Source organism: Cervus canadensis, chromosome 14, assembly GCF_019320065.1.
Source record: "Cervus canadensis isolate Bull #8, Minnesota chromosome 14, ASM1932006v1, whole genome shotgun sequence".
Classification (NCBI taxonomy): domain Eukaryota; kingdom Metazoa; phylum Chordata; class Mammalia; order Artiodactyla; family Cervidae; genus Cervus; species Cervus canadensis.
Window position 1 is genome coordinate 33,596,158 of NC_057399.1, and position 14,447 is coordinate 33,610,604.

At 39.0% G+C, this 14,447-nt stretch overlaps 1 protein-coding gene across 1 annotated transcript; it reads left to right on the forward strand.

Moving 5' to 3' along the window:
* The first annotated feature begins 13,785 nt into the window (after positions 1–13,785).
* Positions 13,786–14,207, forward strand: TPD52L3 (TPD52 like 3). Its single transcript, XM_043486989.1, is given in 2 exon segments — positions 13,786–14,185; positions 14,188–14,207. Coding segments are annotated over 2 exon segments (420 nt in total).
* Positions 14,208–14,447: the final 240 nt, after the last annotated feature.

Below are 14,447 nucleotides of genomic sequence, written 5' to 3' on the forward strand. Positions count from 1 at the left end.
TTGTGAGTGATTTACATATTCTCCCATCATCACACATACACACACACAAACAATTTTTAAAATAAAAATGTTTTTAAAGTATTTTAAAATCATAATAAAAGAATGTATATTTAATGACATGGAAAATGTTCATGATAAACTGATAAGAGAAGATAACAGGTTATAAAACAGAAATGTATATATAATCCAAATCTAGTAATCATATATGCACAGAGGGAAAAAAGCCTGGCAGGGTATAATCAAAACTTTTCCTTTGCAGCTAGAAAGAATTGTTAGCTTTAAATGGATATTATATATAGCTATAAAAAAGACATAACAAAATAAACACATAACAACATAAAAACATCTGACATAAATTTAAATAAAAGAAGTCACACACACACACACAAAAGTGTTTATTACATGATTCTATTTATGGGCTGTTCAAGAAGAGGCAGAATTTATGTTAACAGAAGCCAAATTGGTGACTACCTCTGTGGGAAGAATGACTGTGACTGGAAAGGGGCATGAGATAGTCTTCTAGAGTGTCAGAAATACTCCACCTCTTGATCTGGGGGGATGTTACATAGTCGTGTCATATGTACAATTATCTTGAGATATATATTCAAGACTTGACCACTTTATATATGTTATGTCTCAATTTTTAAAATTAAGCCTGGAAGGATACGTGTGTGCATGTGTGCGTGCTCGCTCGCTTCAGTCATGTCCGAGTCTTTGCGACCCCATAGACTGTTGCCTGACAGGCTCCTCTGTCCATAGGATTTCTCAGGCAAAAATACTGGAGCAAGTTGCCATTTCCCTCTCCAATTATGAGAGTTATATATACCCTATCTCAAGACAAAAATAATAAGAATGTTCCAGGTAACATGAAATGGTAAAGAGGTTGAACTTTGGAGTCAGATAGACCTAGGTTTGAATCCCAGCTCTGCCACTTAACAGCTGTGTGAATTTGGGCAAGTTATCCAACCTCTCTCTGTCTCAGATTTCTCACCTATAAAAATGGGAAAAATAAGAGTACTGATATCACAGGTTTATTGTAAGTATCAAATGAGATAAAGTAGGTGAAGTGCTTAAAAGAGTAAGTGAGCAATAGTAGGTATTGTATTCAGGAAAAATTTCTCTGCTGCTAAAAGTAAATGCAGAAATTTTTTTTTTATCCAACACAGGAGCATGCCCATGTTTGAGTATCCACTTGCACACACACATGCATGCATACACATACACACACAGACACATATACACAGATTCTCTACAAATGCCTCTATTCTATTGGCCAAAATTACCAAGAAATAAAGCAAAAAGAAAAGAGACTAACAGCTAGGATTACACCATTTCCAGGAAAAATATAAAGTATTAGACAAAAATATTTTAAAATATGCATATTTCAATTTGCACAAAACATTTTGTGAAGTTCCCAATGGAATTTTCAAAAATCCTAACATCAAAAGAACATATTTCAATATTCATCATCAGTTTTCAAAATTATCACTTGGGAATAAAAAACAAGGTCAATAAAAAACTATATAGCACAGAGGACTATATTCGGTCTCCTATGATAAACCATAATGGAAAAGAATATTTTACAAAGAATGTATGATTGAATCACTTTGCTGTACAGCAGAAATTAACACAGTACTGTAAATCAACTATTTTTGTTTAGTATCTGAGTCGTGTCCCCATGGATTGCAACCCCATGGATTATTTCAATTCAAAAATATGTTTAATTCTCACTGAGAGTTTCAAATAGGAAATTGGAAAATGCATCAGAAAATGGACATGCAAGTTTATAAATGCAATTGACTTCCCTTATTGGAGATATTCAGATCAACCACTAACTATGTGGTGAAAAAGTAAATAAATCTTCATTTGTATACTCATAAAAGCTGAAATAAACCCTGAAATTCTTTTGCTTGGGCCAAAGGGAAAAAATAGTAATAACTCTTTTTCATAGATTTTTAATCAGAACTGCACTCCTGGCCTGGGAAACAGAAACATATCAGTGGATCAATGACTAAAAGAACCAGTATTCTGAAGAAAATTTTCAAATTGTGACTGAACATAGCACAATTTTAATAACTAAATTATACAAACAAAATGAGAATAAAAATCTTTCAAAGGAGTGCCCTGTGAAGTACTTTTGTTGGCAGACAATGCAAATTTTAAAGCAATGTTCAATATTTTAGGGATAATTCAAAACTCTAAGAAATAAAAGACAAAGGTCTTCCCATGTTCAAAGTGTAAAAACCAGGTTATTTGTGATTTTTGTTTTACCACTGAACACCAATAGTTTAATTTCTGAGGGTGAGAGAGACCAGAGGACACATTAATGGAAATACACAAATCTCGTGTTAGTCAGTAATATTAAAAAATAGTCAAAACTGATACTGAAAGTTTGTTGCTGAGCCATGAAAAATGCCAGGATTCTTGGCCTCCAGAGAAGAGGAATTCAATCCAGGGCCAGTGACTAGGCTTGATCGCTCAGAGCTTTTGTGTAATAACATTTTATTAAAGTATAAAAGAGACAGACAAAGCTTCTGACATAGACATCAGAAGAGGGCAGAAAGAGTGCCCCCTTCTAGTCTTCAGCCAGATGTTTTATGTCTGTTAGAAAGCTGTTAATCAGATAAGAGAGATACCTCAAGGCTGAGGGAGTTTCACCAGACCCCTCTCCCATAATATGCATTTTTGAGATAGGATGGCATGAGGTGTGTCATCCCCCAGCCATAAAACAATGGATATGAACACTGGTTTGTTGAGCTATTATCAGCCCAAGGTTTGAGAAAAGAAAAAAAGTTAGTCTTAGGTGGAACCATTTTGAAGAAAGGCAAATTCCAAAGCAAATACATAATTTCATTAACATAACTTAATAAAAACATTTCCATAAGAAAAACGCATTGGTTAGTTCAAGGTTTGAGAAAAGTTAAGTTCAGGTGGAACCAGGTGTTGCCATGGCAACACAGAATTTTAAGAGAAACCTCCTTTTAATTTTGTATGGAGAAGGAAAAAATCTGACACTTGTAGTTTGCTTCCTCCTGCCGCTTAAGGGAGAGATTAAAAAATGTCTGACACTTGCAGTCTATTTCCTCCGTTTGGAGACCCCTTGCCTTCCTGCCTGTTACCCTCTCAATACCCTACTTCCTCTGTGCCAAACACTACTCTAAGTGTTTTTCATGTATCTACCAATTTAATACGGTAAATATTATCCAATTTAATACAGTAAAAAATTATCTACTAATTTAATATGGTAAATATTATCATTATTATCACTTAACAGACAAAGAAACAAGGAACAGAGGGATTAAGCAACTTTACCAGCAACTAATAAATGACAGAATCACGATTCCTAATTCAGTCTTCAGACTCTAATACTGACGCGCTCACCACTCAGTCATTTAACTCGATATTGAAAAGTATGTTAAGTCAGTAATGTCATGTTGATAGTATCCTTGATATAATGTGATGAGAATGACACTCTCCTTTTATCCTCTCCCAAACATCAGACAACCTTAAACTGATAGACTTCTACAAAACACTTGACTAACACTACTCAAAATAGTCAATAGCCTCAAAAACAAGTCCAAAAAATTGTCACAGGTCAAAGGAAGCTAAAATGGCACTAGGACTAAATGTAATGTGGTACAAATTGTGGATGAAATTCTGGAATAGAAAATGGACATCAGGGAATAATTAGAGGATTCAAATTGTGGAATTTACTTAACAGAAATATGCCAGTGTTGGTTCCTTGGATGTGGCAAATGTAGCACAGTAATATAAGACACTAATAAGAGAAAACTGAGTAAGTGAATATAGGAATGCTCTGAACTATTTCTGCAACTTTAATGTAAATCTAAAAAAAATATATACAAACAGCTTATTCAGCTCAATATTAAAAAAACAAATAACCCAATTTAAAAGTGGGTAGAAGATCTTCTTTCTCCAAAGAAGACATATAGATGGCTAAAAAGCACATGAAAAGATAGTCAACACCACTAATTATTAGGGAAATGCAAGTCAAAACTATAATGAGGTATCATCTCACCCCAGTCAGAATTGTCATCATCAAAAATATACAAACAATAAATTCTGAAGAGGGTATGAAGAAAGGGGAACCCCTCTAGCACTGTTGGTGGGAATGTAAATTGGTGCAGCCACTCTGGAGAACAGCATGGAGATTCCTTTAAAAACCAAAAACAGAGCTATCATCTGACACAATAATCCCACTCTTGAGCATGTATCTGGAGAAAACCTTGGTTCAAAAAGAATAGCCAGGACATGGAAGCAACCTAAATGTTCATCAACAGAGGAATGAATAAAGAAGATGTGGCACAGGGACTTTCCTGGTGGTTCTGTGATTAAGACTCGGTGCTTCCACTGCAGGGGGAACAGGTTTGACCCCTGGTCAGGGAACTGAGATCCCACATGCTGCACAACACGGCCAAAAAACAAAAGAAGAAGATACAGTACATATATACAATTAAATAATACTCAGACCGAAAACAGAACAAAGTAACGCCATTTTCAACAATATGGATAGACCCTGAGATGGTCATACTCAGTGAAGTCAGACAGAGAAAGACAAATACCATATGCTATTGCTTATATGTGGAGTCTATTTTTTTAAAAAAAGGATACAAATAAATTTATCTACAAACCAGAAGTAGAGTTAAAGATGTAGAAACCAAGCTTAATGGTTACCAAGGGAGTAAGGGGAAGAGGGATAAATTTGGGAGATTGGGGTTGACATATACATACTACTATATATAAAATAGATAACTAATAAGAAACTATTGTATAGCACAGAGAACTCTATTCATCACTCTTATTGGTTTACACGGGAAAAAAAATCTAAGTAAGAGTGGGCAAATGTATAATTGATTCACTCTGCTATACACCTGAAACTAACACAACATTGTAAATCAACCATATTTCAATAAAATTTTTAATTACAAAAACATTTTTAAAATGTGTGTTACAAATAAAAATGACCTGCATAAACTCCTTTTTTTAAAAATGTAAATCTAAAACTATTCAAAAACCAAAGGCTATTTCTTTTAAAATATATAACCAAATGTATGATTTTTTACTTGCCATCTCCACTCATCTTTTGAGGTACTTCTTGGTGAGATATCCAACAGATAAGCAGCTAGCATCAGAAAAACACAAAGAGGGAAACAAATGAGAGATTTTCTTTCCATGCCAGGAAAAAACTCCTGGAAAAGAAAGTGGGTTTTATCTTGTTGGTCTTAGGGAAAGTACTCTGGAATCTAGCCAAAAGACCTGAAGGCAAATGAAAATAATCTGTATTTTTCCATCTCTCTTTTACCAACAAGGATATGATTCGTGCCCTACCCCCAACCTAGTTCAGTTCAGTTCAGTTCAGTCGCTCAGTCATGTCCAACTCTTTGCGACCCCATGAATTGCAGCACGCCAGGCTTCCCTGTCCATCACCAACTCCCGGAGTTTACTCAAACTCATGCCCATCGAGTTGGTGTGCCATCCAGCCATCTCATCCTCTGTCGTCCCCTTCTCCTCCTGCCCCCAATCCCTCCCAGCATCAGGGTCTTCTCCAATGAGTCAACTCTTCGCATGAGGTGGTCAAAGTATTGGAGTTTCAGCTTCAGCATCAGTCCAATGAACACCCAGGACTGATCTCCTTCAGGATGGACTGGTTGGATCTCCTTGCAGTCCAAGGGACTCTCAACAGTCTTCTCCAACACCACACTTCACAAGCATCAATTTTTCAGCACTCAGCTTTCCTCACAGTCCAGCTCTCACATCCATACATGACCACTGGAGAAACCATAGCCTTGACTAGATAGACCTTTGTTGGCAAAGTAATGTCTCTGCTTTTTGATATGCTATCTAGGTTGGCCATAACTTTCCTTCCAAGGAGTAAGCGTCTTTTAATTTCATGGCTGCAATCACCATCTTCGGTGATTTTGGAGCCCCAAAAAATAAAGTCTGACACTGTTTCCACTGTCTCCCCATCTATTTGCCATGAAGTGATGGGACCAGATGCCATGATCTTAGTTTTCTGAATGTTGAGCTTTAAGCCAACTTTTTCACTCTCCTCTTTCACTTTCATCAAGAGGCTTTTTAGTCCATCTTCACTTTCTGCCATAAGGGTGGTGTCATCTGCATATCTGAGGTTATTGATATTTCTCCCAGCAATCTTGATTCCAGAAAGGACATTTTTTAACAATGGAATTCCCATATTTCCTGTTTATTAGAGTTACTAGTATACAAAACAGACCTTTCATACAATCTTTACAGGCACCAAGTATAACTATGCAGTTTTATTCAATAGTATTTTGGATACTCCAGAAAACCAATTCTGACTAAACCCTGAGATGACAGCAGGAAGTCCCCTCTGTTAATTCAAGGAGAAATTCCAAACCAGAAGGTAGTGGAAGATAGGTGGGCAAGAGTTGACCAGGAAATAACCATTCCAGGCAGAAAGAGTGACATGTGTCAAGGCCTATAGGCAAGATGATACAGTAAACTTGAAATTTTCAGAACTGCAATAATTTAGCCCTGGAGTATAAAGTGTATGATGGAAAGTGAAAGAAATGAGGCTGGAAAGATAACACCTCAAATATGTTTCAGGATACATTTCAGGAAAGAAGAGTCTACTATGAACAAATGCAGTCACGTGTGCAAGAAAACATTAAATGTATATGCAGGAAGAGACAGGATAGGCCTCTGATCTGGGGGTGGTATACCAGAAAAACTCACCTTCTAGTCACTCAGTATCTTGGTAAAGAACTTTCATAAATAAAATGTTCAAATACAATGTGTTATAGGCATACCAAGGACTACTATACAGCAGTGAAAAATGAATAAATTATAGCAATAACACCAAAGTGAATGAATCTTAAAAACAGTGGACAAGTCACAGAAGAATACATAAGGTATGATTCCATTTATATAACATTCAAAAATGGTGACAGATGTTAACTAGACTTATTATAGTGATCATTTCACAATAAAGTTGCTTCTTGAACAACATGGAGGTTAGCGATGCCAATCCCCACACAGTTGAATATCTACATACAGTTTACAGTTGGCCCTATGTATCTGTGGTTCTACAACTATCAATTTTTCGGTGCTCAGCTTTCTTTACAGTCCAGCTCCCACATCCATACATGACCACTGGAAAAACCATAGCCTTGACAAGACGGACCTTTGTTGGCAAAGTAATGTCTCTGCTTTTTAATATGCTATCTAGGTTGGTCATAATTTTCCTTCCAAGGAGTAAGCGTCTTTTAATTTCATGGCTGCAATCACCATCTGCAGTGATTTTGGAGCCCCCAAAAAATAAAGTCTGACACTGCTTCCGCTGTCTCCCCATCTATTTCCCATGAAGTGATGGGACCAGACGCCATGATCTTAGTTTTCTGAATGTTGAACTTTAAGCCAAAATTTTCACTCTCTTTCATCAAGAGGCTTTTTAGTTCCTCTTCACTTTCTGCATATGGTGTCATCTGCATATCTGAGGTTATTGATATTTCTCCCGGCAATCTTGATTCCAGCTTGTGCTTCTTCCAGCCCAGTGTTTCTCATGATGTCCTCTGCATATAAGTTAAATAAGCAGGGTGCTGTAGCAGGTATTTAATAAATGCTAACTTCCTCTGTCCCTTCTTTCAGAAAGAGAAGAGGAATCAGTGCAAATGAAGGTCCATTTGGAATTCCAATAGAAGAATCAAGCACAGCCGTTAGTGTTTATACTTTGCTTCATTACTACTGTATTTCTTCACTTCTAATAGTTACATTTTGTGACATTTTAATGTTTCTAAAATTGGGATTGAATGATTTAATCAGCAGGATTTAATACAGGTTTTTCCTCCTAGAAACCTCTTATTAAAATGAAGATGTGTCTTACAATTGATTGTGTCTCAGAATCAAGGAAATAAGGTAATTAAGCTGTTGCTATAGAAAGCATGACAATTTTAAGACAAGAATAGCTAAGCAACTATGGAGTAGAGTCCAGGCCTTAGGCTTTTTGTGTTATAACAAATTCACCACAATAGCCATAACCTTTAAAAGACTGAATTTTCTATTGGTTGTAGCCTGATTGTTTCCAGGCCTCTGCAGCCTATGGATACAAGTGAGTCAAACTGCTTTGGCTCCCATGTTTCACTAGTTCTAAATCCTCAGGGCCAAGCTTCAGGACTTAAGCACATCTTCCACTGCCAAGTCTCCCCAGTTATTTCTTGAAGTCCTCTATGCTCAGGATCAGCCTTTACATGAGATTCTAATCTGTTCTCCCTGTAGATGTCCAGTCTTCAAAATCTCAACATCCTCCAGACAAATTTTCCTGCTTAGTTAAAGTGTCAAGTAATCTGGGTCCCTTATACACATTTTAACAGCAGTCTGTGCCTTTGTTGAAACTGCATGTACTTCAGGAAGTGTGTTACTTGGGGAAGAGGGTGATAGTGAGAAGCAAGTGTGTCAAAATGTCTTTCAATAATCCCCTGCTTCCTCTTTAAGGAATCCTCCTAGTTCTTAGATCCTGACTGCTGCTGCTGCTGCTGCTAAGTCGCTTCAGTCGTGTTCGACTATGTGCGACCCCATAACGGCAGCCCACTAGGCTCCACTGTCCCTGGGATTCTCCAGGCAAGAACACTGGAATGGGTTGCCATTTCCTTCTCCAATGCATGAAAGTGAAAAGTGAAAGTGAAGTCGCTCAGTTGTGTCCGACTCTTCGTGACCCCGTGGACTGCAGCCTACCCGGCTCCTCCGTCCATGGGATTTTCCAGGCAAGAGTACTGGAGTGGGTTGCCATTACCTTCTCCTAGATCCAGACTAGAGAAACACAAAAATCCCTGGGTTCCTTGGCAGAGCACAGACAACCTATTTCTCTCAGCCCATAACTAATCAAGTCTTTTCTGGCTCATATACCAGCTTCACATACATTCTTCTCTTGGATGACTCCCTGTTGTCACTCCCAGGACTTACCATCCAACATACTATCTTTCATCATGTAAGAAGAAAATAAAATAAAATAAAAACTTCTGGAAAGGGAGAATCTGTTCCCTACACTTTCCTCATCCAACTGGAAAAAAAAAAAACAAATGAGAACATATTCTGTTGTGAAAATCCCCCTAAAGTCTGCTCATATTGCCCTTTATTTAGCTTACTTTTGGGGTTGCTTTGTCTTTTATCTTCAGCATTAAGAGGAGAGTTTCTCATTTAGAATCTGGGGAAATGCCTGAAAACGCTAATGTTTCTGCAAGTATCAAAACAAAAGTCCATTCTCTGGAACAAAATAGTGGTTAAAGAGCCCTTACTATTCTTTGTTGTTGTTTAGTCACTAAGTCATATCTGACTCTTGTGACCCCAGGGACTGTAGCCCACCAGGCTCCTCTGTCCATGGGATTTCCCAGGCAAGAATACTGGTGAGGGTTGCCATTTCCTTCTCCAAGGGATCTTCCAAACCCAGGGACTGAACCTGAGTCTCCTACATTGACAGGTGAATTCTTTACTATTGAGTGACCAGGGAAGTCCAAACTACCCTTTGTAGGTCTTTATATAGCCTTCACATTCCCAACAAGAAAAATATTCATTTTTAATCTAGGGAAGTTCCTATATCTATTTTTAAATTAATTTATTTAATTGGAGAAGTTCCTATATCTTTTGATCATTTTCCTTTCCCTTCTTTCCACCCTTCCACCTCCCTGTCAATTCCTCTTCTTCTCCTTTTGAGGAGCCACACACAAAATTCCTCCTAATAAGCCACTTCATCTCATACATATCATCTATTGCAAAATGGAAGAGGGAGAACACTAGTTCTTCAGATTCAACCAGATTCTGAATTTCAATTTGATTCCTCCAAGGATTCTTGCTACAATTATATACACCACCAAAGACAGTGAATAACTCTCCAAATAAAATAAGCTCCTATTTAATTCCTGAGAGTATGTTTGGGCTTCAGAGAGGAAAATCCTACTCTATAATATACCTCATTATTTTTTTAGTTAATTAGTCCATGTAGAAGGGATACTGAAAGGAAATGCCATCCTGGTTCTAAATGAAGACCAACTCAACTGCTGAACTGTGAGGATTATTACCAATAACTCAAGCAGCTGTGAACTGCAGCAAATAAATCAGTTCATGCTGGAGAATATCTATGCAGAGGGTGACTCACTGCATACATTACTGATGGAGCTGGGCTGTGATGTGAGATAGTTATGAAAATAACTTACAAACTGAAATCAAATATAATATTATGGCTTTCCACAGAAAAGCCTAACTACCAATTTTCTCCTCCTACTCTTGAAACATTCTGACTGGATTAGGCTTTCAACTATATGTCTTATTTTAAGGCCCAATTAAATATTTGAACATTTTTCTGGTATTCAGCTAAAATGAACAAAATATTCATGATAGTATTATAGTTCTGTCATCATAGAAATAAAACCCTAGGGAAATCACTATGGTTAAATCTAGCAGTGCAAACGATCAGACTACAGGGTGAGTTATCACTTCTTTAGAAGCAATCTTAACCACCGTTGTGGATTATTTTACGAGTTGATATAATCAGGAAGCTCTATATTGACCTTTCATAACAAAAGAAGTTATGAAAGGGGTTTCCCAGGTGGCACTTCCAACCTGCCAATGCCGGAGATTTAAGAGATGTGGGTTCAGTTCCTGGGTGGGGAAGATCCCCTGGAGAAGGAAATGGCAACCCACTCTAGTATTCTTGCCTGGAGAATCCCATGAACAGGGAAGGCTACAGTCCACAGGGTCACAAAGATTCGGGCAGGACTGAAGCGACTTAGTCTGTAACACAGTGCAACAAAAGAAGTAGTGAAAATCGCTGACACTGGTGCAAGTCCCGAACCATTTCTAGACTCGAGTATCAATTAATACAATATCACTCCTTCCATCCCCAAAACAACCCAGACCTGGTGAGTGGTATAACTCTGCTTTTACATTCAAGTTTTACTAACTCATTTCTAAAAGATAACATATAGGCTTCTAAACGGTAAAAGAAAAACAATCATTTTGTTGTATCATTTACCTTTACAAAGGATTGGTATAAATCCACCACTCTTACTAGAGAAATAATTCAAATTTTTATTTTCACTAAAAATGGGTCAATAATGTCTTCCTTGGCAACAAAAGATAGCAAACCACTGTAGGAATAAAAATAATTTTCAAGATCTCTTTTCAGAGGTTACTGAATCAAATATTTCGACTGGTTTTAGTACATGTGTGTGCATGCTGAGTTGCTTCAGTCGTGTCTGACTCTTTGCAACCCTATGGACTGTAGCCTGCCAAGCTCCTCTGTCCATGGGATTCTCCATGCAGCAATACTGCAGTGGCAAGAATAGTGAAGTGGGTAGTCATTCCCTTCTTCAGGGGATGCTCCCGACCCAGGGATTGAACCCAGCTCTCCCATATTGCAGGCAGGTTCTTTACCATCTGAGCCATCAGGGAAGCCCCTTTTAGTGCATAAATAGCATCAGAAAGCTTTCAGTTTCAGATGAACAGTTTTGTGAGCCCTGCTGTATAATACAGATTTTTTCATTGTCTAATCTAGAGATGTGAGCTTCTAAAGTCATGAGGCAGTAGCTCAGCATTTTACATCTTAAAAAAACAGTTTATTCAAACAGTTTGTTAGAATCACTATAAATCAATTGAAATTTCATTTGATAGATCTATGTTTCCAAAATACATGAGTTTTTTGTATGTGGTTATGCATAAGCCTAATAACATGGATTATTTCATTGTGTTACCTATTTTTCCAGGTCTACTCAGGTCAGAACATTACTAGTTAGGAGGCCCCCTTCCAGAGGCTATATTTTGATACGGAATCTGGAAACAAAGTTGCTCAGAGAGGTCAGGTCAATTTTGTATGAGAGAAACCATTACTCTACAAAAAGAATCAAACTTAACAAAAGATTTCATACACTAAACTAAAGGGCGAGGAAACAGAAAAATAAGAAAATAGGCAGTGAGGTTGGTGGCTGCAACAATTCAGAGGATAATCAAGTGCAAGCTCAAATGCAGTGATTTGAAATAGACAAATGTGTGCTCCACATTATTTAGCTTAATTCGGAGGTTTCTTTGCCCTTCACCTTCAGTTTTGAAAGAAAAGTACTGGTTCAGAGTCAGAACATTCCTGAAACCACTAGTGTTTCTGCAGGCAATGAAGGAAGAGTCTACCCTATGGAATAAAACAGTTTTTAAGCAGTCCTTACTGCCCTTTTCAGGCCTTTATACATACAGGAAAATCCCTTATCAGCCTTCATGTTTCCACAAGGGCAATCCTCATTTTTTTAAATCTAGGGAGGCACATGCTTCAAGGTAAGCCAATAATAAACATTACTGAACTATATGAAAGGATTATTAAATATAAAGCCAAAGGTTTGTGGTTGGTTTGGATGCCCAGCTAGATGCTTCATTGTAGCTATATAGACATGAGTATGGCAAATCGCTGAAATCTGCTGAGGATCAATCATATCACCTTCCACAAGATCATGCTTATAAGAATTACCAGAATATCCAACAAAACCACTAGAAACTAAGACCTGCCTCAAGGCTATCCTCTGGGAACGGGCAGTCAGGTAATGAGCTAAGTGATACCTAGCCACCTGCCCTCACTGGACTGAAGTCCTGATTTTTCCACTCTATAAGTTACCAGCTCTGATTGAAGTAGGGGATATACTACTACTACTTTTCTTTGCAGACCACCTCCCACAACTGATAACTGTGTATGTGGACAGACATGCCTTCAGAAATGTAAGTGGATGCTTGGAAAAGAAAAAAAAATTGAAAACCCATGCATATATCTGCATATATCATATTTCTTCTGTCTTAAATTCTCATAATACAGTAACCTTTTCTTTTCTTAAGCTTAAACTTGACACAAATATTATAAATTTACTAATTCTCACTCCCTTTCCTTCCTCAAAATAACAGACAGCTGTGACTGGTCAGGATCATTTTCTAAGCTCTACCACCCCAAGCCTCTGGCACTGTTGATACTCCATGCCATGGGGGCACTGTTAAATTTAAGAGCTTTGAGGGGCCTTCAAATACACTTTATAAGTGGTGCCAGAAGTTTCTCAGGCCTCGTTGGGAACTTGGGAAGGGAAAATTGGGAGGGTACCAACTGGAGTTCTAGACTCCCTGTCCCACTTTGAGGCGGTTTTCATTTATTTCATGTATGAGGCTTTGTTATAAATCTGTTAGCACAAAAAAGTTCAACTGATTTTCAGAGTTTTTAAAATGGCTGCTGTGATGGAAAGAGGTCCGTACACGGAGTCAGATTTGGTTTGAAGGCCAGAACCAGTCACCTACTGAGGTAGGAGGGAAAGTTCCTCTCCCTGACAACTGCTGCAGTATCTACCTCACAGGGACGTTGTGATGTCGAAACCACTATGAATACTGGAGGCGCAGGTACTGAGCCTAAGTTCCGCCCTCCGCCACCTTCAGGCCGGAAGTCCGACCTCCACCACCCCAACCCAACTACCCTACCCTCCGGCCACCCCCCTACCCCCACCCCCACCCCCACCCCACAACCCTAGCCGGAAGTGGACCCTATAAACCAAGGCATCTACTCCGCAGCCAGGACATTCACTCATTGGCCAAGGCATCCGTTCTACCAGCCAAGACATGGATCCTTCCTGCCTAGAGTCCCACCCCACCCTAGAGTCTGACCCGGAAGGCCTAGACTTCAACTCTGCTGGCCAAGACTGTTTCTCCTCTGGTCACGAGTTCGACTCTCTCTACCAAGAACTGGACCTGGACTCTCTTAATGAAGATCTTTCTCAGTCTATGCCAGACGCCTTGACAGAGACCTCTGCAGGCCCTTATGAATCCCACTCGACTGCCAAACCAGAGGATCTTACTGAGGCAGAGCAGAAGGAGCTCAAATCTGAGCTCGCTAAACTGGAGGCAGAAATTGTAACACTACGCCAGGCGCTGGCAGCCAAAGAAAGACGCTGCGTGGAGCTCAAGAGGAAGCTGGGCCTTACAGCCTTAGTGGGGCTGAGGCAGAATCTGTCCAAGAGCTGGCACGACGTTCAGGTCTCCAACGCCTACGTGAAACAAAAGACGTCAGCTGCCCTGTCCACCATGAGCTCTGCCATCTGCAGGAAGCTTGGAGACATGAAGAAATCAGTCACATTCAGATCCTTTGAAGGTCTTATGGGGACAATCAAGTCCAGAGTCGCGGGTAGCAGAGAGCTTGGCCGTGACTGTCTTCCTTCTTCAGCGGGGAGTGGGGATGATCCACTCCCAGTTTCTGGGAGTAGGGATGATCCGCTCCCGGTGTCAGGGAGTGGGAATGATCCAGTTCTGGCAAGTAGGGATGACCTACTTCCCTTTCTGGAGCCAGAATGAACTCCTTGGTTAACTTGCCTGGTCACGTAACCAGTGCAAGAACTCCCTTCCATGATCCCAACTGCAATTCTGCCCATCAAAAACAAGTAACCAAA